Genomic DNA, 26211 nt, shown 5'->3' with positions numbered 1-26211 from the left:
AGGTGCCGGCAATGGCGCAAGGCAGCCCATTGTGCACCGGCACAGGGGAAAAGGACAGGAATGCGCAGCAACGCCTGCTGAACTGCCCTACGGCAAAATACCCATAAATTAGGTCCTATCAGGTAGATTCATCAAGCATTTTTGCGAGCGCAAACGGTGCGAATCGCAAAATTCGCCCGTATGTGCCCGCAAAAATGGCATTAGAGATTCATCAATGGTTCATGAACTCGCAATTTAAAAAATCGCAAAGAATTGCGATTTATCAAATTGCGATCGCATTTAAGGAATCTCAATTAGAGATTCCTTAAATGCTATTCATGAACCTTTTAAAAATTGTGAAATTGCTATTTTTGGCCGCTATTTACTGCGAAGTCTGACTTCGTGGTAAATAGCGAAAACTTAGAAAAATGCACTTTAGTGCATTGTTCTAAGTTGTATGTTACACACACACATGTCCTTTGGACATGTGTGTGCGCAACATCAGTCTACATTTACATTTCAGGGGTGCTACAGGGTGTCCTTTGGACACCCCTGGCAGCCTTGAAATGGCATCCTTATTTGCGATTAGCAAATTGCTAATCGCAAATAAGGAATGACTCCCCATTCATTCCTATGGGCCTTTAGGCCCATAGGAATGAATGGGGAGTCATTCCTTATTTGCGATTAGAAATTTGCTAGTCGCAAATAAGGAAGATGTAGGAATCGCAAATAAAATTGCGATTTCTACATGAATCCCGTTTTGCGAGTCTTTATTAGCGATTCCTTAATAATCGCTATTAAGGACTCGCAAAACGGGACAATGATGAATCTGGGGGTATGTCTCTAGGGGCAATTGCGATGTACTCAACAGGAATGCAATCCTGAAGCTGCTTGGAAGGCCGCTGGCACAGTCTATTTTAATTCTTCACATCTGAAGTCTATTGAATTTAGAGAAAATCCCATCGAAAAGGGTAGTGATATTACCATCACCACAAGGAATACCCCGGACTTGGCTGACTGGCAGGTTAAGGATAATTTTTCCTCAAGGGGAATCAGACTCACACTTGTGCCTCCACCGCGTTACCCTAGTCCAGTGCTTCCAAACTCAAGTGACGGGTGGAATCATACGAGGTGCAATCGGCTCTGATTTCTGTAAGTCGCTGCTGGTGTCATTATGAGCTATATGTGTCAATGCAAAGGGCCAACTCCTGAATGGTACCTCACAGTGTGAGACATTCATAGATAATTCTATAGAAAACTGCTGCCTACCTCCAATATATAGTGGCCAGTGAATCAATGATGGAACTTGAAACAGGCTCCTTTTGATGAATAATGGGCCAGGTGCACCCCCTGGCCACGTCTTAAACATGGCCACTGGATATCTGTGTTTTCAACATCCTCCTCTTCACCTCAGGATATTAGGCTCAAAGATAGGAAGCGAGACTTGGAAGCTCTCATCATGCCTATTCAACTTCCTGTCCATCCAGCCTTGGAGACAACATCATAGGACTGCGAGTCATGGCCTGGTAGCAGTGCTGGAAGTACCCTTACCCCAAAATTTTCTTTGCTAACGTGGAATGTGGCTGGAATTAAAGGCAAAATCAAGGACCAGTTATGGACTGAATTTGTGTGCTCTCACTCGATTCTATGCTTTCAGGAAACATGGTCTGTTTTTCCTGCCCATGTTAATAGGTTCAGCACATTTCATCTACCAGCTCCTCCATCCCCATCTGGGCACTCAAAAGGGGGTTTGGCCATCTACGTTTCAGCTATGGTTAATGCAAAACCCTTCCACTAAACTCCAGAGACCCAATTATTTCAAATTGTGGAACTGGAATTCACAACAGGCTTATGAATGGGCATGGTGAATTTCTACAGTAATATCCCATCAACAGACAGAGGTAGTATCCTGATGAAATTGGACTGTGATCTGGGCTATTTTAATACTAAATTAGGCTAGGAGCTGGGTATTATCTGGGGAGGCAATTTTGATTTTCATCTTTGCCCCCCTGATCATAATGATGCCTGTGGTATAGTTGATTGTGAAGGGGATTATTCTTTCCACTTTTCTCATGGTGCACTTGGCAGAAATGTAACTTGTGCTTTGCAAATGAATATAGCTCCATTCAGGGTTCATTTCTCCTGACCTTTGTGGGTAAGGGCTGGGTTTTGGAACTGATTTTCTTTGGCTGTCCTTTAGTCTAGTTGCTAGGGTTGGGGGACAGTCTATACATAACCTTACCATGAGCGTTCATCTTTCCCAAAGCCTTGCCATTGTTATTAGTGGCTGGCAGGCCCGGTGGGTATCTCCAGAAGAATCACTGGCATCACTGCTAATAGGAGTAAGGGCACTCGTATCCAATGGGAGTTTGTTAATCCCGGAATTTTTACATCCCAGCTAGTGAAAGACAACTGTGCCTGCTGGAGACCTGCCTAGGTGAGGCTGGCACAAATAGCATTAAAAATGCATTTTGCACCCTCTCAGAAGCAGTCTCTTGAGCACTACTCAAGGTATCTCAAGTGGGCTCTGGGAAGGCAAAAGGTTGGCTTGATGCATCATGCTCAAAGTATCATAGAGAGTTGAGGGTCGCACCCCATACTCAGCCTAGACCTGCTGTCGAGGCCGCACGCTGCAGGAAGGTATATAAGAAAGCGATCACTGCCCGGAAAGAAACCCTCAGATTACAAGCTTGGGAACCACTCCAGGACCTATCGTCTAGGAATGATCACAAGGCCTTTTGGTCTATTATTAACAAGCCATTTCTTAAAGATAACGATGCTCCCTTGATTGACTCTCCTATAACTGATTATAGCCGATTTCTTTGGGGAAGTTTATTCCAGTGAATTTGGCCATGTTGGTGCCTCACCTGCTGCTCCAGAGGGAGGCTCCACCCTAAGTATTGCCTTTCATTCGTGCAGGTGACCATGGCCATTAAGGCCAGTCCGGGCTGTGAGAAGTTGGCCTGGTATATGATATTCACTATTCTAGTGAGCACCTTGCACCAGTCCAAACAAACCTTATGGTGATGGTTGTAAAGTCAACCTTATAGACCAGCTATCCTAGTGGTAGCATGGACAAAGCAGTCCTAGGCTAACACTTCAGAGAGCATGTGAAGCCAATTGTTTTACCAATAATAACCCCTTGAATACCAAATGAAAGGACACCATAGAAGGTATATATCAAATATATATGTATTTATTACTAACACAACCCCTCTGCACTCTTTATGAGGTCAGAGTTCGAGATACAGCACAAGTTACTCAATAAGCATACTATAAGTTGCACAAATACAATTCTGCCCTAGGGGCCTCACGAACCATATACTAAAGAAACGGTATAAGAACCACTTCAGGAAAGGTGAATAGGCCTAGGGCCTAGGAAATCGCTGGGGCTACACTGATCAACCAAAGGATTGGAAGTAGGAGACCCACAGGATGCGTGTGCAGTGTCTAAACACACACGTGAGTTACCATAGACTTTCAATGGGAACGTAAAGTTTATAAAGTAGTTGATTTCGGACACTTCCGGGTGGACTACGGGAAAACCCGGTTAAACTAGGACACTTGGATAGTTGTTACCCACGGGAGCACCCGAGTACTCGAGTTACCACTGAACCCCAGGGAAGCCGGGTGCATAGGTGTTATTTTGTGTCGGGTTTCGTCGTCGAATCCTATGGAGAGCTGCAAGAAGATGCTGCAGGGGACCAGGAGGAAGATGGCCGGGTGGATCCAAGGGTGGATCGGAGTCGAGAAGAACCTGAAAGCAGAGGGGACAGAGTCTGGGACACTAGCCAGTGACTGGGAAGGAACCAGGAAGGAACCAGGCGATGTCAAGATGCAATCAGGTGAGGATGCAAAGCTTGTCTCTGCAGCCACGTGGACCAGGAGGCGTCGACGACAACCAGGAGCTGGATACCGACTGTCCCACAAAGGATCTCGCTGTTGGCGGTGTCGGCTTCCGGATAGGAGACAACAAGCCTTGGCAAAGGCAACCGACGCAGGAAAGGAAGATCGGCTTCTGTTTAGACCAGCAAGGTCTGTGGAGCTTCCCCTTTACAGGAAAGCAGGAGCAAGCCCGGAGCAACCAGGCAAGTGGTGTTGATTTAAGGTGATGTCTTCAAGAGGGCCACTAGCCAACGGGCTAGCAACCGGGAAGACGCATCAAGGAGAAATGCAGGCACAGGCCCCACACGGCACTCGTGAGTGTGGATATTGATATTGATATTGAAATGTATTTATAGAGCGCTCGTACGCCCGGGGGCTTCATGGCGCTATAGACAGAAACGCAACGCGTCAATCAGGAGAAGCATAGAGGAACTCATCAGAACGCTTGGGAAAAGAGCCATGTTTTGAGGGAGTGTCTGAAACTGAAAATGTTATCACAAGTTTTGAGATGAAGGGGAAGAGAGTTCCAGAAGGTGGCTGCAAGGTGGTCAAAGCAGCAACCTCCGAGACGTTTCCTCTTATAAGGGGGGACGATCAGGAGGAATTTGTGCATAGAGCGGAGATTCCGGGGGGATCGTATTTTTTAAACAGGTCTCTGATGAATAGAGGGCCAGAGTGATGTAAGGACTTAAATAAAATACACCCGGTTTTAAAAGCTACCCGTTGCTCAACAGGCAGCCAGTGTAGCTGTTTGAGGCCTAATCTAACAGACTGCCTATTAGGTAAGTTGAGAATAAGTCTGGCTGCCTGGTTCTGAATCAGCTGGAGACGTTTTAGCTCTCCGACCTGGAGCCCAAGGTAGAGACTATTAGAAAAATCCAGTCTGGACAGAACCAGGGAGATGACAATCTGTGTGAGCGCCTCCAGGGAGAAAAAACGAGCAATTTTCTTGATTTTCTTCAACTGAAATAAGCTGGAGGACACCACTGCGCCGACCTGCCTTTTCAGAGAGAGATCTTCACTAAGAAAAATTCCTAGGCTCTTGACTGAGGATGACTTAGATGGTGGAGCTCCCATGCTGGCTGGCCAGAAACCAGGGTTCCAACTAAGTGCACTCTGCCCAGGCAAGACCAGCTCAGTCTTGCCTGGGTTGAGTTTCAGGTGACTGCAGCTCATCCAACTCAGGATGTGAGACATGGTGTTTTGAAACTCTACCACTGAGTCCTCGGTGTTTAAAGGAAAGATGAGCTGCAAGTCATCTGCATAGTTGAAGATGGTTACTCTGGCATTCCTGAGAGAGTACAGCAGGGGGCGAAGGTATAAATTAAAAAGCAAAGGTGACAGGGATGAACCCTGGGGGACTCCGCAGGTGGTAGGAATGGTGGGGGCAGTAAAGGAACCCAGTCTCACAGATTGGGTGCGGCCAGTAATAAATGAGCGAATCCAGCTCAGCGCAGAGCCCCTGAGACCAGCCTGTTCGACACGGTTGACCAAGATGGTATAGTCAACCGTGTCGAATGCAGCCGATAGGTCTAATAGCACCAGAGCCTGATGGATCCCCTCACCGGCATTCCGCCTCAGAGTGTTCTGAACTGAGACGGTGACTGCTTCAGTAGAATGACAAGGGCGGAAGCCAGCCTGATTAGGCGCAAGATACTGTGATTCTTCCAAGAATTGGGAGATGCTGTCACAGACATGGGCCTCCAATAGTTTGGCACAGTACGGCAGCAGGGATATGGGCCTGTAGTTAAGTGGGTCCAGTGGGTTAGCCCCAGCTTTTTTTAACAAAGGAATGAGAAGAGCTTTTTTAAAGTTATCAGGGACTAGACCCTGTGTAAGAGATCCGTTCATCATGGAGAGCATGCTCTCAGGGATGGCGGTTCCCACTTCTCGCAAAATGTATGGGGGGCAGATGTCCTCAGGGGAACCGGTTTTGACTTTAAGAAGGAGTTTAAATAAACAGGCAACGTCAATGGGGGGGAGAAATTCCAGGGTAGAGGGATTATAATAGATATCAGCCAGAAGAGGGGGAGGCGAAATGGCGGGAATACTTTGCTTTATGGCGCAGATCTTATTAAAGAAAAAAGTATTTAGTGTGTTGCAGAGGTCCTGGGTGGGAATCACAGCTAAGGAGGTTCTGTCGCTGCCACTAAGACTCTCCACAATATTGAATAAATCTCTAGATTTGTTGCGTGATTGGAGGATTTTTTCAGAAAAGTAGTCGGTTTTGTGTTTCTGAATGAGTTTCTGGTACTCCCTTCGCGCCCTACAGTAATCGGCCTTATCAGGTTCTGAGTACGCTGTTCGCCACTTCCGCTCCTTTTGACGAACTTGCAGCTTTAGAGCTTTCAGATGAGGTGTAAACCACCTGTGAGCGTCATGGGTGCGGGAGCGGGGAAAGTTGGAGCAGGGGGCGTGAACATCAGCTGCCTGAAGTAGCCAGCTAGAAAAGGCTTCTTCAATCCCTTCAATATCCTGATCTAAAAGGGGAAGGGATGAAGTTAAGGTGTCAATAAAGGCAGGGAGGTCAGCATGCTTCCAAAATCTGACTTTCCCTCCTTGCTGAAATGGCTGTTTCCTGCTCTCGGTGATAGTAATAGAGAAATCAATCAGAAAATGGTCCGACCAGATGCAAGGGGTGATGGAGTTAATAGTGAGAGGGATATTCTGTGACCAAATTTGGTCAAGGCTATGTCCTTTTTCGTGGGTAGGGAGGTGTATCTGTTGGATGAGATTCATATCTGAAAGAGTTTCCTTCAGTACAGCTGCCTGCCCAACCAACTCAGTAGAGTTCATCCAAAGATTAAAGTCGCCCAGCAACACAATTTTCTTATGAGTAATTATCAAAGGGGCCAGATGTTCTGCTAAGGATACAGCGAATATGGGCATACTTTGGGGAGGACGGTAAATGAGGACCATGAGTAAAGATCCACTGTTTGTATCCATCCTGAAAATCATACTATCCGATCCTGTAAGATCGAAGGACGGAAGAAGGGAGAAGATATGGGTTTTGAGAATGATCGCAGCAACTCCTCCGCCCCTTTTGTTAGCAGGTCTATCCTCATGCAAAATGTAATAGTTGGAAGGAACTGCTGCCAAGATGTCGGGTAGGGATCGGCGTTCAACCAGGTCTCCGTAAGGAGTAGAATATCCGGTTGCTCGGCCTGAAGTAAGAGAAATATGTCCATATGGTGTTTCACCATGGACCTGGTGTTTAGGTAATAGCATTTGAAAATTGTCTCAGCCCCAGGCGGGGGTACAAAAGCAGTAGAAGGGTTGGGACGCGTGGGAATTTCGGCCATAAACTTAGGAATCAAAATGCCATGGGTAGCGGCGCGCATTAGAACATGCGCGGGTAAGGCGGGCCCCGTGTTGTCTATAGGTCGGAGTTGTAGCAAATCAGGGGAGGAATAGGAGAGTATTTGACCAGTGGTTCTGGGCCCGGGCCCCGGTCTGCCGCGGACGGGCGCAGACGGGCTTGACTTGTGCGCGACTTCGGCGCGCATTCGTCGCGCCCGCTGCGCTCCGGAAGACACATTGGTTTTGTAGCCTCTGTCTCGGGGGAACTAGACCGCTAGATCCGGTCCAGCCCTACCCAAGATGGCGGCTCGCCTCACCCTCCACGCAAACGGCACCAGCCGCGATGGAACAGGGCGGGCTGCAGTAAATAAATCAGTGCGTTTAGGTAAGAAATTCTAAACAATAAATGTCACAATAAAAAATTCAGTTTTTAAAATTTTCAAAGCGCTGGCGCCACAATCGCGCCAGAGCACCAACAATTGCTGTCCTTTACTGCGCGTTATTAAAGTATAGCACAGGGTTCCAAAGAGAGCCAGGCAGCTGCCACCAGCCTAGCGTTCTCGGCGAGCTCTGTGCCGGGGGTTGTTTTGTAGCCTCTGTCTCGGGGGGACTAGACCGCTAGATCCGGTCCAGCCCTACCCAAGATGGCGGCTCGCCTAACCCTCCACGCAAACGGCACCAGCCGCGATGGAACAGGGCGGGCTGCAGTAAATAAATCAGTGCGTTTAGGTAAGAAATTCTAAACAATAAATGTCACAATAAAAAATTCAGTTTTTAAAATTTTCAAAGCGCTGGCGCCACAATCGCACCAGAGCACCAACAATTGCTGTCCTTTACTGCGCGTTATTAATGTATAGCACAGGGTTCCAAAGAGAGCCAGGCAGCTGCCACCAGCCTAGCGTTCTCGGCGAGCTCTGTGCCGGGGGTTGTTTTGTAGCCTCTGTCTCGGGGGGACTAGACCGCTAGATCCGGTCCAGCCCTACCCAAGATGGCGGCTCGCCTCACCCTCCACGCAAACGGCACCAGCCGCGATGGAACAGGGCGGGCTGCAGTAAATAAATCAGTGCGTTTAGTGCGTGGAGGGCTGAGCTTCAGTGCACTTACTGCTCTGGGTTGGGGCTTCTCAAACCCTAATGCACAACTTCGAGGACGCCTCAGAAGCTGCACAATTAGCAAAAAGCAGGTACTGTAGGATGTCCGGTACCACGTCTCTCGTGTCCGCCACGGGTCTCAGCTTTGCTGTGGATGTGGGTCGGAGTCAGAGAAGTCTGGAAGTCTAGAGGCTGCATCGCTAGGTTGTCGGGATCTGGCTGGAGCGTCGACGAAGCAAACCGGCAAGTTACTGGTGGTGCCTGTTTGCACAGGGTGGTCACTCCTTGACCACAAGGGAGATTCTTCAGTCTTCTAGTTGCAGTAGAATGTCGAAGGTCCAGAGATTTGTTTCAGAGTTTCAGTTCAGGATAATCTAAAGTCTCTAGACTCGGCTCCTAGCTTTATACCAATCTAAGGGGCTGGATTACCTGCTAGGTCCCTCCTATGGGTGGAACCTGGGAAGGGGGTGGTTACACCCCTTTCCCTTTGTCCAATTTCGCACCAGAGCTGGGGCTGGAATGCCCCAGCAACTGGTTTGAACCGGGCTATGCATGGGGCACCTTGTGTGCCCCAGGCAGTGTCTCATTTCATTCAACCCACCCTGCCCCAATACACTACAGGCTGTCTGGGGAGGTGCTAGCACCTCCCAAGACAGGAAACCTATTGTCCAGGCCTCCCCTGTCGGAGTTTCGTCCAGCAGCAGGAGGTCAGACTCGTGTCTGTGGCAGCAGCATCCATTTTGTGATGCTGAGGTTCTGTTTAACTTTAACCGGGTAAAGCCACAACTACATGTCTTCTCCCTCTAAAAGGGTGGAATGCTACCCCGGCCACCAGAACTGGCGGGGGGAGGGGTAGTATTCCAAAGCGTATGACACCTTACACGACATGTTTTGATGAAGCCAAACCAAAGTTAGCAATAACCCCGAAGATTATAATGCATTTAGGAGTATATGGTATGGCTATATCATAGAACAGCTATAGGGACATGGTTCCGAAAGCTGCAGACAGGCTCAGCTCATGCTAGAGCACCATCTCACATAAAACCAAGCACTCTGCCTCCAGGATTGTCAAGACCTGCCATAGGAGTGCCTTATAGGCATGTATGTGTCTATATATAATGGTAGGTATAGGAATACTATACCTAAGCAAGGGGTGATTACACGACCTTGCCCCAGCTGAGTGATCAGCCAGTTGTGTCAGTTTGGATGGTCAGCCAGGGGTGGCATAATACATGCTGCAGCCCCTGGTAGGCCTTGGATGCAACTATGCCCTGGGTACCTATGGTACACCATACTGGGGCTCACAAAGGTGACCCAATACCCAATTGGATATGTACCTAAAGTACATGGTATGAATTTAGAGAGAGAACAGCTGGGCTGTGGGTCTGATTAGCAGGCCCACAGCCACACTAGAGTTGAAAAAATAGTGATCAGAGCAAAAAGTGGGGGTGACCATAGGAAGCAGACCCTACTCTCCTACACAACCCCCCCCCCCCCCCCCAAATGCAGGGACATTAAACTAACCTTGACCAGTTGAGTCTTCATGTTCTAAGTGGAAATATCTGGAGAGTCCATCTGCATTGCCATGGTCAGTTCCAGGTCTATGTTCCACTGTAAAGTCCATACCCTGTAGGGAAATGGACCACCTGAGTAGTTTGGGATTTTCACCCTTCATCTGATTTAGCCACAAGAGGGGCTTATGGTCTGTTTGAATCTTGAAGTGAGTACCAAACAAGTATGGCCTCAGCTTCTTCAGGGCCCAAACCACAGCAAAGGCCTCCCTCTCAATAGCTGACCAACGTTTCTCTCTAGGGGTCAGCCTTCTGCTAATAAAAGCAATGGGCTGGTCTTGACCATCTTTATTCAATTGTGAAAGAACAGCTCCCACACCCAACTCAGAAGCATCTGTTTGGACAATGAATTCCTTGGAGTAATCTGTACTTTTCAGAATAGGTGCAGAGCACATGGCCTGCTTCAGGTCATCAAATGCCTTCTGACAGCTGACTGTCCACTGAACTTTCTTTGGCATTTTCTTTGAGGTTGAGTAATTAAGTGGTGTCAAAATGGACCGATAATTCTTTAAAAATGTTCTGTAATAACCAGACAGGCCCAAGAAAGCTCTGACCTGTGTCTGGGTGGTTGGAGGAGCCCAGTCCTTTATGGTCTGGATCTTACTCTCCAGTGGTTGAACCTGACCTCCACCTACAAGGTAGCCCAGGTACACAACCTTATTCTGCCCTATCTGGCACTTAGTAGCCTTGATAGTTAGGCCTGCCTTCTGCAGGGCCTCCAAAACCTTCTTCAGGTGGATCAGGTGATCTTCCCAGGTGGTGCTGAAGACAGCAATATCATCTAGATAAGCTGCACAAAAGTCATCCAGACCTGAGATGACTTGGTTCACCAACCTTTGGAAAGTGGCAGGTGCATTCTTCAAGCCAAAGGGCATCACCACAAATTGGTAATGACCTCCTGGGGTTGAAAATGCTGTTTTGGCTTTTGCATCATCAGCTAGCCTGATTTGCCAGTAGCCTGCTGTCAGGTCAAATGTGCTCAAAAACTTGGCAGGGGTCAATCTGTCAATAAGCTCATCTGCCCTAGATATTGGATGGGTATCTGTCCTAGGGACAGCATTGAGACCTCTGTAGTCCAAACAAGACCTCATCTCTCTCTTACCATCTTGGGGATGAGGCTTTGGCACAAGGACTACTGGGCTTGCCCAGGGGCTCTCTGAGGGCTCAATAACTCCCAGTTCCAACATCTTTTGGACCTCTGTCCTGATACAGTCCCAGACATGGTCAGGTTGCCTGTAGATTTTACTCTTCACAGGCAGACTGTCATCAGTGTCCACCTCATGGGTGCACCAGTTTGTCTGACTTGGGGTTAGGGAAAACATATGCCTATAGGCCTGTAGAACTTGTCTGCAGTCCTGTTGCTGCTGGTCAGTGAGGCTGCCTGGCAAGGCCACTCCATCAACTGAACCATCATCAGGGTTCTGAGAAAGCAGGTCTGGGAGAGGGTCACTCTCCTCCTCCTGTCCCTCATCTGTAGCCATGAGCAAGCCCATGTCTGCCCTCTCAACATATGCCTTCAGTCTGTTGACATGAAGCACCCTGTGGGGGCTTCTGGGAGTCCCAAGATCAACCAAGTAGGTTACCTCTCCCTTTTGCTCAACAATAGTGTGGGGTCCAGACCATTTGTCTTGGAGTGCTGCTGGGGCCACTGGCTCCAACACCCACACTTTCTGTCCTGGCTGGTACACAGTCAGCACCGCCTTTTGGTCATGCCAGGCTTTTTGAAGTTCCTGGCTAGCCTCAAGGTTTTTAGAAGCCTTTTTCATGTATTCGGCCATCCTGGAGCGTAGACCAAGTACATAGTCCACTATGTCATGCTTAGGCTTTTTGAGAGGTAACTCCCATCCTTCCTTCACAAGACACAGGGGTCCTCTTACAGGATGCCCAAACAAAAGTTCAAAAGGGCTGTAGCCAACCCCCTTTTGTGGGACCTCTCTATAAGCGAATAAAAGGCAGGGCAGCAAGATATCCCATCTTCGCCTAAGCTTTTCAGGGAGTCCCTAGATCATGCCCTTTAAGGTCTTGTTGAATCTTTCAACTAGACCATTGCACTGTGGATGATAGGGTGTGTTGAACTTATAGTTTACACCACACTCTTTCCACATAGCAGTCAAATATCCAGACATGAAGTTTGCACCCCTATCTGAGACAACCTCTTTCGGAAAGCCCACTCTTGAGAAAACTCCCAAGAGGGCTCTTGCCACAACAGGAGCTGTTGTGGTCCTTAAGGGAATAGCTTCTGGGTATCTGGTGGCATGATCCACTACCACCAGAATAAATCTGTGTTCAGATGCTGTTTTGGGATCCATTGGACCAACAATGTCAATCCCAACTCTTTCAAAGGGAACCCCCACCACAGGTAGTGGTATAAGGGGGGCCTTTGTGGTGCCACCTGATTTGCCACTGGCTTGGCAGGTGACACAGGAGCGACAAAACTCCTTGGTATCTTCTGACATGTGTGGCCAGTGAAAGTGAGGGACAAGCCTGTCCCAAGTCTTGTTCTGGCCAAGATGTTCTGCTAGGGGAATATCATGGGCTAAGGTAGGGAGGAAGCCCCTAAATGTCAAAGGTATGACCAACCTCCTGGAAGCACCAGGCTTGGGGTCTCAAGCCTCTGAATAAAGGAGCCCTTTATCCCAATACACTCTATGGGTACCTTTAGCATTCCCAGCAGCCTCAGCAGCAGCTTGCTGTCTGAGGGGTTCAAGAGAGGGGCAGTCCAGCTGTGCCTGCCTCAGTTCTGTACTGGAAGGTCCCCCTGTCCCAAGAAACTCAACCTGATCAGACTCAAGCTCTTCTAGGACAGTTCCTTCTTGGGTCTCACTATCAGCTTGCTCAGAAGGCTGATCTTCACTCTGAGGCAGGGGGGAAGGCACTGCCTTAACCCTACCGCTCTTTCTCTTGGTAGGCAACTGGTCCATCGTTTTAGGATCCAGGGCCTGTTCAGTTTGGCACTTTTTGGCCTGTGACCTGGTCACAGCAAGGACATGTGCTGATATGCTCAGCATCTCTGCATGAGTCCTATACTCCACTTCAGACCAGATTGAAGATTCTAGATCATTGCCCAACAAACATTCTACAGGGAGGTCTGAACTTACAACAACCTTCTTGAGGCCAGTTACCCCTCCCCAGGAGAAATTAACAACTACCATACTATGGGTGGTAGTGACATTGCTAGCATTGGCCACTAGGTAATTATCACCTTGTATGATCTGTCCAGGGTCCACAAAGTTAGGCGTCACCATGGTGACACTGGCACATGTGTCCCTGTAGGCCTGAGCCACTTTATCATTGATTAAAGGTGTCTGTCTGTACTTGCCCAGGTTACTGGGCCTCACAGTAGAGGACATAGCCATGTCCACATCACAGACAAGGACAGCTTGAGTTGGTACTCTGACTAGGCCAGAGTCCATCTCAGTTCCCAGGGTTAACTGTACTACACCCTTTTGTTGAGAACCACCACTATTAGCTGTACTAGGGGGAACAGTTGCCTTAGGGGCAATTGTGGTTGGAGCTGCCTCCTTTTTGGTGTATTCACTGGTCCAGTGAGTATTACTTTTACAGACATTGCCCCAGGGTTTTCTTTGGAACTTCTTTCTTCTTGGATTTCTTGGAACCCCCCTCAGTAGAAGCTTTTTGGGGACCTGTTGAAGACTTCTGGTCTTTTACTTTCTGATCCCCACTCTTTTGGTGTGGCTTCTTCTGATCACCACCTTGGTTCTGGTTTTTCTGCTTCACCCCGGTTCTGACCCATTTGTCTGCCTTCTTTCCCAATTCTTGGGGAGAGGTCAGATCAGAGTCAATCAGGTGCTGATGCAACAACTGGTTCTGACAATTATTAAGTAATTGTTCTCTTATGATCAAATTATACAATCCTGTATAGTCCTTAACTTTACTGCCCAGCAACCAGAGCCTTCCAGAGCCTTAGTGGCACAATCTACAAAATCAGTCCAGTCTTGAGTCTGTGTCTTCTGGGTATCCCTGAACAGCAACCTATACTGTCCAGTGGTTAGGTCAAACCCATCAATCAGAGCACTCTTCAGGACTGTGTAGTTGTTAGAATCCTCATCACTAACTGTGAGGAGCTTGTCTCTACCTTTTTCTGAGAAGGAGAGCCATACGATTGCTGCCCACTGGCTTTGGGGTACCTGCTGTACTTTGCAAGCCCTCTCCAAAGCAGTTATCCGCTTGTGGATGTCATCTCCTATCTTGTAGGGTGGGACAATCTTACTTAGGTTTCTAGTATCATAGGGCCTATCCTTATCCTTAGGGATAATGCTGCCACCAGTGGGTTCTAACCCACTTAACGTTTGTTGTCTTGCAAGAGCAAGTCTCTCTTTGGCTAGGGCAAGTTCTTGCCTCTCAATCCTCAGATTGATTTCTTTCATTCTGGCCTGATGTTCTCTTCTCTCAGGGGAAGACATGCTCCTGATAGCATCTGACCCTATTGAGACACTAGAGTGATGGGATTCCCTGGATAGGGATCTCCTCCTTCTGGCCTCAGAGTTAAGCCTGCTTGGGGGTCTGTAAGGTACTAGGCCCTCTCCACCCCCATGTAGGCTTAGGTTAGCCTGGCTAAGTACTCCCACTTGGACCTGGCTATTGTCATCCTCCTCAGAGTCCTCCTCTACTTCACTCTCATCAACTAGATTGTGATCAGGGGAATCCTCTGCTGAGGGCTGACCCTCTTGTGCATTGCCTGTAGGACCTGAGTTAGCTGCTTTCTTAGCATCATATTCTTCCATGAGTTCTATCAGGTGCTTGAGGGTAGGGTTGGAACCCTGTTTTAACCTCCTAGTTGTGCACAAGTCCATGAAATCATGGAAGGTTAGGGTATCGTATCTGGAAGGTATCCTTAAAGGATCTACCTCCACTGGAAGAGATCCACTTGGTTCTGCTCTCAGAGACATGATCTAGTGAGGTGTGATGTGTGCACCTACCTACACTAAGTGTTATCTACTAAACCTCTCTAGGAGTTGTAGTCAGGGTGTGCTAGGCCCTTTACTCCACAACAACTAAGTTCAGTAGAACTTAAGTATTTAACACATGTTATGTTATGTTATGTTAAAAGAAATTTCTTAAGCGCACTAACACCGATTGGTTTCTTGGCGCTGTCAGTGATAGAGGATATGACCAGGGAAACAGGCGACCGAGATTTATTGAAATGCTTGCTGGAAAAGCCAGGTCTTTAAGGCTTTCCTAAATGACAGAAGGTCAGGGCAGTGCCAGATGTCCAAGGGGAAGGTGTTCCACAGCCGTGGGGCCAGTGATCCGAATCTGCATCCACCTGTGCGTTTGCGCTTAAAAGATGGTATCTGAAGTAAGCCTTAATTGACCGAGCGCAGATGTCTAACAGGGGCATACTTTATGATAAGTCTCTCGATGAATTTGGGACATTTACAGTGTAGGGCTTTAAAAATCATGCAGCCAGCTTTGAAGGTACTGCGCTGAGCCACAGGGAGCCAGTGGAGTTTTGTCAGGAGTGGGGTGGCAGGTTGCCATCTCGGCTGATTTAAAATCAGTCTGGCCGCATGGTTCTGCACCATCTGAAGGCGTTTCAGAAGGTACAGAGGCAGGCCCAGATAGATCGAGTTCGCATAGTCTAAATGGGAGATCACAGTGGCGATCACCACCTGTATCAAGGCCTCCCGGGTGAAAAGACGGCGGACCTTCCGAATTTTCCTGAGTTGGAAGAAGCCTTTAGAGACTACCTGACCTACTTGTGCTTTGAGAGAAAGGTCACTGTTCACAATGACTCCCAATGTTTTTGCAGAGGTAGAGGGGATTGGTGCTTGGCCCATTTCTGACGGCCAGTAGTGCGGGCCCCAATATTTAGCACTGTCTCCTGTGAGGACCAGCTCCGTTTTACCTGGATTCAACTTCAAATGGTTTTGGTCCATCCATGCTTGAATGAACCTCAAGGTGGATAGGAAGGTAGATATGGAGGCATCACATGATTTATATGTACCTCTAGGTACTTTAATGTGATCTTTCAAATGATATCTGAAGATATTATGGTAAAACAATCAGCAAGCTCTTATCCCAACCGCTGCACACCAATGTGAGAAGTTGGCCTGGTATATGATGTTCACTATTCTAGTGAGCACCTTGCACCAGTCCAAACAACCCTTATGGTGATGGTTGTAAAGTCAACCTTATAGACCAGCTATCCTAGTGGTAGCATGGACAAAGCAGTCTTAGGCTAACACTTCAGAGAGCATGTGAAGCCAATTGTTTTACCAATAATAACCCCTTGAATACCAAATGAAAGGACACCATAGAAGGTATATATCAAATATATATGTATTTATTACTAACACAACCCCTCTGCACTCTTTATGAGGTCAGAGTTCGAGATACAGCACAAGTTACTCAATAAGCATACTATAAGTTGCACAAATACAATTCTGCCCTAGGGGCCTCACGAACCATATACTAAAGAAGCGGTATAAGAACCACTTCAGGAAAGGTGAATAGGCCAAGGGCCTAGGAAATCGCTGGGGCTACACTGATCAACCAAAGGACCGAAAGTAGGAGACCCACAGGATGCGTGTGCAGTGTCTAAACACACACGAGAGTTACCATAGACTTTCAATGGGAACGTAACGTTTATAAAGTAGTTGATTTCGGACACTTCCGTATGGACTACGGGAAAACCCAGTTAAACTAGGACACTTGGATAGTTGTTACCCACGGGAGCATCGGAGTACTCGAGTTACCTCACCCAGGGAAGCCGGGTGCATAGGTGTTCTTTTGTGTCGGGTTTTGTCGTCGAATCCTGTGGAGAGCTGCAAGAAGATGCTGCAGGCGACCAGGAGTAAGATGGCCGGGTGGATCCAAGGGTGGATCGGAGTCGAGAAGAACCTGAAAGTAGAGGGGACAGAGTCTGGGTCACTAGCCAGTGACCGGGAAGGAACCAGGAAGGAACCAGGCGATGTTGAGATGCAATCAGGTGAGGATGCAAAGCTTGTCTCTGCAGCCACGTGGACCAGGAGGCGTTGAAGACAACCAGGAGCTGGATAAGGACTGTCCCACAAAGGATCTCGCTGTTGGCGGTGTCGGTTTCTGGACTGGAGTCAACAAGCCTTGGCAAAGGCAACCCAGGCAGGAAAGGAAGATCGGCTTCTGTTCAGACCAGCTTCCCCTTTACAGGAAACCAGGAGCAAGCCCGGAGCAATCAGGCAAGCAGTGTTGATTCAAGGTGATGTCTTCAGGAGGGCCACTATTCAACGGGCTAGCAACCATGAAGACGCATCAAGGAGAAATGCAGGCACAGGCCCCACGCGGCACTCGTGGAGTGTGGAGGGCTGAGCTTCGGTGCACTTACCGCTCGGGGTTGGGGCTTCTCAAACCCCAATGCACAACTTCAAGGACGCCTCAGAAGTTGCACAATTGGCAAAAAGCAGGTACTGCAGGATGTCTGATCCCACGTCTCTCGTGTCCGCCACGGGTCTTAGCTTTGCTGTGGATTTGGGTCGGAGTCTGAGAAGTCTGGAAGTCTAGAGGCTGCGTCGCTAGGTTGTCAGGATCCGGCTGGAGCGTCGATGAAGCAAACTGGCAAGTTACTGGTGGTGCCTGTTTGCACAGGGTGGTCACTCCTTGACCACAAGGGAGATTCTTCAGTCTTCTAGTTGCAGTAGAATCTCGAAGGTCCAGAGTTTCATTTCAGAGTTTCAGTTCAGAATAATCTAAAGTCTCTAGACTCAACTCCTAGCTTTATACCAATCTAAGGGGCTGGATTACCTGCTAGGTCCCTCCTATGGGTGGAACTTGGGAAGGGGGTGGTTACACCCCTTTCCCTTTTTCCAGTTTCGTGCCAGAGCTAGGGCTGGAGTGCCCCAGCAACGCGTTTGAACCGGGCTATGCATGGGGCACCTTGTGTGCCCCAGGCCATGTCTCATTTCATTCAACCCACCTTGCCCAAATACACTACAGGCTGTCTGGGGAGGTGCTAGCACCTCCCAAGACAGGAAACCTATTGTCCAGGCCTCCCCTGCCGGAGTTTCATCCAGTAGCAGTAGGTCAGACTCGTGTCTGTGGCAGCAGCATCCATTTTGTGATGCTGAGGCTCTGTTTAACTTTAACCGGGTAAAGCCACAACTACATGTCTTCTCCCTCTAGAAGGGTGGAATGCTACCCCCACCGGGGATAGTATTCCAAAGCGTATGACACCTTGCGCAACATGTTTTGCTAAAGCCAAACCAAAATTAGCAATAACCGCGAGGATTATAATGCACTTAATTTATTTATTTATTTATTTAATTTCTTATAGAGCGCAGGAATCAATCCCGGAGGGGTATCTCCGCGCTTTGCCAGCTAAGAGAGCTATTGAGTAGAGCAACCTGAGGTTTATGTGGCTTATGTGGGTGGGAATGCTTCTTGGAAAAGGAGGGTTTTTAATGCCCTTCTAAAGGACAGGTGGTTTATGGTGGTTCTTAGGTTAGTGGGAAGGTTGTTCCAAAGGGCAGGACCAACAGCGGAGAAGGCCCGGTCACCCTGTCTAGTCTTCTTTATAATAGGGGGTTTTAACAGGGCTTGGTTGCAGGAGCGCAAGGATCTGCTAGGCTGATACAGTTCAAGAGACTGGGCTAGGTATTTGGGGCCTACTCCATACAGACATTTGTGTACCGTACAGCAGATCTTAAAGTGGATGCACTGTCGTATGGGAAGCCAGTGCAGTTCTTTCAGCAAGGGCTTGGAAGGAGTCCTGGCCGGTACACCCATGACCAATCTGGCTGCCGTGTTCTGGACCACCTGCAAACGACCTACTGCATCCGTACTGGCTAATGTCAGCAGGCCGTTACAGTAGTCCAGACGGCTGGTTACCAAAGCCTGTACAAGTGTCTTTCTGCATGTGGCAGGAAGAAAAGGAAAGACACGCCTGAGTAAACCAATGGTGTAAAAACACAAACCCGCGATGTAATTGGTGTGTTCTTTCATGGTAAGTTTTTGATCAAACTTCACTCCAAGATTTTTAACGTGTGTTTTGGGTACCGGTACTGGGCCAAGGTCGAGTGGCCACCAGTCAGGGGTCCAGAGGATATTTGCTTTGCCAAAGAGCAGGACCTCGGTCTTTGTTACATTGCACTGGAGGCAATTCCTTGCCATCCAGTGTGACACCGCTCTCATACCCTCAGCAAAATTCCCCTTGGTTTTCGAGTCAAGGGAGCTGAAAGGGTAGAGAAGCTGAGTGTCATCAGCGTAGGAAACCGGTATGAACCCGTATTTCCGCACAATGGAGTATATGGTATGGCTATATCATAGAACAGCTATAAGGACATGGTTCCGAAAGCTGCAGACAGGCTCAGCTCATGCTAGAGCACCATCTCACATAAAACCAAGCACTCTGCCTCCAGGATTGTCAAGGCCTGCCATAAGAGTGACTTATAGGTATATATGTGTCTATACATAATGGTAGGTATAGGAATACTATACCTAAGCAAGGGGTGATTACACGACTTTGCCAGCTGAGTGATCAGCCAGTTGTGTCAGTTTGGATGACCAGCCAGGGGTGGCATAATACATGTTGCAGCCCCTGGTAGGCCTTGGATGCACCTATGCTCTCGGTACCTATGGTACACTATACCGGGGCACACAAAGGTGACCCAATACCCAATTGGATATGTACCTAAACTACATGGTATGAATTTAGAGAGAGAACAGCTGGGATGTGGGTCTGATTAGCAGGCCCACAGCCACACTAGAGTCGAAAAACCAGTGGATCAGAGCAAAAAGTGGGGGTGACCATAGGAAGCAGACCCTACTCTTCTACACGGGCTATAAAGCTCCCGGCCCGGATGGGGTTCCTTTGGATCTGGAATTATGGGCCCCTCGCATTGCCAATGTTCTTAGAGCAGTGAGCGTATCCACCAACCTATTTTCCTGGTCTACCTTTCTTATTGTCCCGATCTTCGGGAAGGGTAATCGGGAGGACCCTGGCTGCTATCACCCTATTTCCCTCTTGGACTTCACTATTAAGGTACTGTGCCGCATCCTGTTGTCCTGTCTGGAAAATTGGGTGGAAGAGAGGGGCGTTTTGTTGGAAATCCAGCATGGTTTTAGGAGAGGGATGAGGATAGAAGTCCAGTGTCTTAACCTGTGTTTTTTCCTGGGGAAATATACAATCACCAAGTGTAGCGCTTTGTTCCTGGGTTTTATGAACTTATCCAATGCGTTAGATTGTGTATCCCATTCAAAACTGTGGGGCATCATGAAAGGCTTGGGTATAGAGAGGACAACCATTAATACCATCACAGTAATCTAGTGTGATTCTAGTGCTGCTGTTAGCTTCGGGCTGGGCGGGGAGTGCTCTGAATCATTCACGGTGAGCTGTGGGGTTAGACAGGGATGTGTCCTTGCACCGTTTTTATCTTCCATATAAATAAACCATATATAGAGGACTTAAGGTGTCGGGACTTACCCCAGATTGGCACCAGTCCTATACCAGCCTTATTGTACTCAGACGATGCTATCAACATGGGTTGTACACCAGTAGCTCTGCAGCGCCTCCTGGACACCACCGCTGTTTCATGGAGGGGCTGGATATGAAAATTATTACCAACAGGTCTTTTGTAATGTCCTGTGCACACAGGTCGGGCCTGAGGTCGCTTTTTAAGCTCCAGGAAGCCCGTGTCAAAGAGGTAGCCAATTTTAACTACCTGGGGGTAATTTTTAACAACAGTGGATCCCGGTCCCCGCAGGTAGACATAATCAACCTACAAGGAGTATTAATGCAGTTTTCTCCTTTGCAGCAAAACTGGGCAAAGCATCTTTCTCCCACATTTTTGTCATTTCTTCAGCTAAATGTGTTGATTTGGCCCCCCACGGTGCAGGGATGTGGGGCATTCAGGCGCGAATGCCACTACAGACTACTGAAAACAAATTCATACGAAGTCTTCTGGGCTTACCACCGTCCACCTCCTTATTTATTTCACACAGGGAACTAGGGGCTAGATGTAGGTAAAAAGGTTTTTACTGATTCTAAAATACCGAATTTTACCGATTCGATATATTTTAGAATCGGTAAAACCTATGTAGGTAATTATTCGGTATTTTTACCAAATCAGTATTTATCAATTCGGTAATTGCCACTCATTCCTATGGGCCTGGAGGCCCATAGGAATGAATGTCAATTACCGAATCGGTAAATACCGATTCAGTAAAATCGTGAAATAGTCAAGGGTGGCAGGGTGTCACTTTGACACCCTGTAGCACCCCTGATTAGTGCTTGTGTAAATTACACATATAGATGTAAATGCACATATTTGCATTTACATAGGAATTCGTTATTTACCACCAACTAATAGTTGGTGGTAAATAACGAATCCTTAAAGCCCTGTAGCACTGTTTACAGTGCTAACTACATTTCAAAATACAGATTCTGTAATTTTACCGAATCGGTAAAATTACTGATTCGGTAAAATTACCGAATCTGTATTTTTTCATGCCCTACATCTCAGTATCCAAATACCGGTCGGTAACGGCCGAAAATCTGTATTTTCGGCCGTTACCGACCGGTATTTGGATACCTACATCTGGCCCTAGGTCTTATACACCTTGAAAATATTCTAAGGTCTCGCCCACTGCTATTGTGGCATAGGATTTGGGGGAATGAGGCTCTTTACCTAAACCGATCAATGATTAAGGATAGTTTGTCTCTCTCTCTTGGCCTGTAGACATTCCCTGGTTGAGAGGCGTTAGGGACCTCACCTTGGCCTTGGGCAGGCGGGATCTACTTGAAGAACCCCTCTAGTCCATGCCAACCACACCCAAGAAGACACTGAGGGGCACATGCTACACAATCTAGGAGGGAGAAAGCCTGATCAGGGTGTCTGCACTCCCTTCTGTTATTCAACACCTGCACCTTGATCCCTCTATGCATATGCAATCCTTTTTAACATTTAATACCCAGAACTATATGCACCTTATTCTCCTCAGGTTTCACCTCAACATATTTCACAGACTGGACACCTTTCCTAAGTGCAATGACTGGCCGCGTAGCCTAGTGCCCGGCCCGTGTGATCAGGTGCCAGTCCAAAGCACTTTACATATTACGTTTTTGTGTACTTTTTATGCTGCTCAAATAGCTATGCTTCTGAAACCTCTCAATTAGGCACTTCCTGCGTCACTGCACACAAGCCGTGCACTTTTCACAATCTGTGGGAGCTGAGGAGATTGCTTTTATTGTGTACTATATCCTGAGACTAGTGTTCAAGACAAGGAAATGGTTTGGCCAGCCCGGTTAATAAGAACAACATTTTAGTGTTTTGCCATCTGTGATCAATTTTCTCACCCCTTTTTAATTTGAAGTCTTGGCCACAACTGTAAAGACTTTTGGGGTAGAATTATCGTTAATCACATTTATTATCATTATTTTATGACATTTTTTAACTATGTACAATTGCACTCGAAACTGACTGTGTGGTTTTTCATCCTGTGTAACTTGATTTTCTATTAGGGAGCATTGTTTTAAATTGCTACAATTTATTATATGATGTACTGTTTTATAAACTTTTATTATCTATTTGCTAATGACCGAATAAAGTTAATTTGACTTGACTTGATTCAGCCCCCAGGGATACAACTGTCAAAGGTGAGCCTCCACTTGCATCGACCTCCCCCAGAGCGAGCACGTGCCAAAGATGAATGCCCATCTGCATGGCCGCGACATCTGATGAGCATGCGCTGTTCAACTCCAGTGGTCCTGAGAGGCGCAACCACTGTCCAGACCACCCCCCTGATGCTGGTGGTGAGGCCCTAGTGTGTGAGGTCTCTAACCACGCCAGGCTGTGCCACTAACTCCTACCACTGTTGAGCAGGTAACTTGGACTTACGCATGCTCGTACTGCGAGACTGTGCCTAATACTTGTAAAGAGTATTTTAGCTGCTAGAACAATAAACTTCCCCAAATAAGTCTCTTGGGTCTACAGACTACTGAATTGAGCGACGAGCTAACATTTGGGGTAATTGCTAGTGTTCTGCACCTGTGGTTTACTCTACATTTATATCTTTGCTAAACATGCCCCAAATGGGGACCTTCTCAGAGAGAAAAGGAGGAAGCAGTCACCCTAGAGTAGAGGTCTTCAAACATTTTTAGGCTGAGCCCCCCCAGCTGAACTTTTTTAGATGTTGGGCCCCCCCACCACCTGACAAAAATTTCTGGAATCTGGTACACTACATGATCGACTGCCACGCGCACATCACAGGCCATATCCGGCAAATAATGTTCAACAAAATAAGAGTGTTTAGTAAACTGCAGGTTTGTGAGTGGGTGTGGTGAAATGACAGAGGCATATTACACAGCTCAAAACATAATTTTCCAAGATAAAATGTGCGCAAATTCTTTTTACTAGGATGCTTTGTTTTACACAGGACACAGAATAATAATAACACCACCAACATGAATGTGACGGGTGTGCCGGTGTTTAGCCACATTTAGACTATCAATCTGTGGGTGGATTTTTGCTACTGCCATCCTCAGGTTGTGCTCCACATCCAGTCTTGAACTGTACTTAGTCTTTAATACCGCAAGTGCTGAGAACCCAATCTCACAAACTCCTTAATAAATAAATAAATACGTTGTAAGATGAAAAGCACCATGCATAAGTGAACTAAAGGGAGGAATGCTGTGATGAACCCACTATAGGGAACACATTATGGGTGTTTCATTAAGTGGAACTTGAAATATGGAACCTGACTTTGCTTATGGGGGCTTTCCATTCAAGTAGCAGTTGGATGCCACGCAAAATGTCATATGCATGATGTATAGATCCCACACATGAGCACACATAGAATACAGAATAGTAACACATAGGCAAGGGAGTAGCCAGACAAGTTAAATACCTCCCACTCTGAACTACAGCTCTTATGGCACCAAGAAAGCAAAGTAAGTCATCACAACCCTCCCCATTTATCATGTACATTCTGTCATCTATTAATTCTTTCATCCATCATTCAGTCTTTCACCATTCCGTCAGTCCTTCCATCTGTGTCCCATCCATATCCAAACTTTTCAACCGTATACAAACCTATCCATCATCTATCCTTCCATCCATCATTTCACTCATCCATCCCTCTATCCACCCTTTCACTCATCCATCCATCATCCATCCATCCATCCATTCTTTCACCCAATCAATCCTTTCACTAATCCATCCACTCTTCCATCCATGCATCCATTCACTCATCCATCCAACCATTTACCCTTTCACCCAAGCTATCCTTTCACTCATCCATCCACTCTTCCACCCATCCATTCACTCATCCATCCAACCATTTACCCTTTCACCCATCCAGCCATCCTTTCACTTACTCATCCACCCACCCAGTCCCTCATCCGTACACCCATTCAACCTTTCACTCATCCATCCATCCATCCATCCTTTCTTCCTGCTCTCCACCCTCCCTTTCACTAATGTATGCATTCTTTGACTTATCCATCTTTATGTTCTTCTTTTCACTCATCTATGCACACATTTGCCCATCCATTCTGCCAATCATTCATCCATGTTTTTACTCATCCATCTATCCATCCTCCCTTTTTCTCTCCATTCCCCTTTCACTTAGCCACCCATCCTTCTATCCACCCTTCACCCATCCACTCACTCATCCATTTACTCATCCACACAGGAATCCATCCATTGACCACTCATCCACCGTTTCACTCTTCCATCCTTTTGTCCATCTACCCTCCTCTCACTCACTCATCCTTCCTTACATTCACCCTTTCACTCATCCATCCATCTATCTATTCATTCATTCACCCTTTCACTTATCAATACATCAATCCATCCATCATTTCTCTCATCCATCCACCCATTGACTCGTCCATCATCCACCCTTTCATTGATCCATCCACCATTTCACTGATCCATCCACCCTTTTACCCATCCATCTACCCTTCCACCCATACATACATCTAGTTACCCTCATCCATCCTTCCACTCATGCATCCATCCATCCTTTCTCTCATTATCCATCCACGCTTTCACTCATTATCCATCCACCCTTTCACTCATCTATCCATCCTTTCACTCATCCATCCACCTTTCTACCCATACATCCATCATTCCACCCATACATCCACCATTCCACCCATACAGCCACCATTCCACCCATACATCTATTTATTTACCCTTTCTCTCATCCATCCTTCCACTCATTCACTCATCTATTCATCCTTTCTCTCATCCTTCCATTCACCCCTTCCCTCATCCATTCATATTTTCACTAATCCATCCAGCCATTCACCCATTCCTTCACTTATTCACTCACCCCCTTTTCACATTAATTATGAGCTAAGCCTTTGTCTGCAGAGTTGCAGATAGAAGAGGCCCATCAAGAACTCAACCCTTGCTGGGGGCAGGGGAGGGTTCACTATGCCCCTGCACATAGGCAATCTGAAAACTTGGAAGTCATGAGTCATGCATGATGCACAGTGCCAGAACCTCGGGTGACTGTGACATGGTGTTATTTCCAAGGCTTTAAGTGGGATGAAAAAAATGAGGGTCTCTCCAAGGAGCCTGTCTGATGTAATTAAGGGTGTGTCTTAAAACACTGAAGCTAAAAATATGTACTGAGCATAATGTGCAGCAACTGCTATTTTTCTGTTTCTATCATTGCATCCAGTAACATTAGACCTACAATAATCCATGAAAATAGGCTTTGTCAATGGATGTTAGTTGCATAAAATGAAAAAACGCATCAACTATAGCTTCCTTGTATAACACATTTTGTCTGCAAAATGTCTGTAATAGACTGTTACACATTAAATACGAATGATAGAAAAACGCTATTTACAACATTGTGTTTAAAAATTACTCAAGGTCATGAGGGCAAGACTCTGTAGAACAGAGCTGGCTCTTTCACACACCCCCCCCCCCCCTCCACCTTCACTACCACCCCCTTTGAAAGGCTGTGGCCCTGGGCTGCCTTAAAACTTCTCTGGAAACGTTTCCTTTCTGGGAAGAGCTAACTCTCCCAGGAGGGGGTTAATTCATAGAGCTGAAATGCTTCAGCTGCAGTGGGAGGCAAGGGGTCTCCTCTGCTAAAACCGAAAGCATGTCTGTTTGTTTGCTTTCATTTTTAGCAGAGGAGACTCCTTGCCAGCACTGCAGCTGAAGCTGTCAGCTCTGTGAATTAACCCCCTCCTGGGAGAGTTACCCAGACAAAAGAACGGGTACGTAGTGCCCCATCGATTTCCTCTCGCACCCCCCTCCAGCCATCCCAGAGTTCTCTAAACAAAGGTAAGATTGGAGTGGAGTGCGCGCCCCCCCCCCCCCTCCCCCCCCCTGGGATGGTGTCGTGCAGATTGAAGAACTCTGCCCTAGAGAGCATCAACATGTTATTAGTCATAATGGGGACATTGATACCCAGCACCTGAAGCC

At 47.3% G+C, this 26211-nt stretch overlaps 1 protein-coding gene across 1 annotated transcript in view; it reads left to right on the top strand.

Annotated features, from left to right (window-relative positions):
- The window catches only part of LOC144762907 (uncharacterized), a 189130-nt gene extending 166390 nt beyond the window's left edge, over window positions 1-22740 (top strand). The window contains exon 5 of the mRNA XM_078648204.1: window positions 22395-22740. Within this exon, the coding sequence (XP_078504330.1) occupies window positions 22395-22586 (192 nt within the window). The 3' untranslated portion in view covers window positions 22587-22740. The remainder of the gene's footprint in view (window positions 1-22394) is intronic.
- The last annotated feature ends 3471 nt before the right edge of the window (window positions 22741-26211 follow it).

This window comes from Lissotriton helveticus, chromosome 6 (assembly GCF_964261635.1).
Source record: "Lissotriton helveticus chromosome 6, aLisHel1.1, whole genome shotgun sequence".
Lineage (NCBI taxonomy): Eukaryota > Metazoa > Chordata > Amphibia > Caudata > Salamandridae > Lissotriton > Lissotriton helveticus.
The sequence above is the reverse complement of the archived record's forward strand: the minus strand, read 5'-3'. Positions and strand labels throughout refer to the sequence as shown.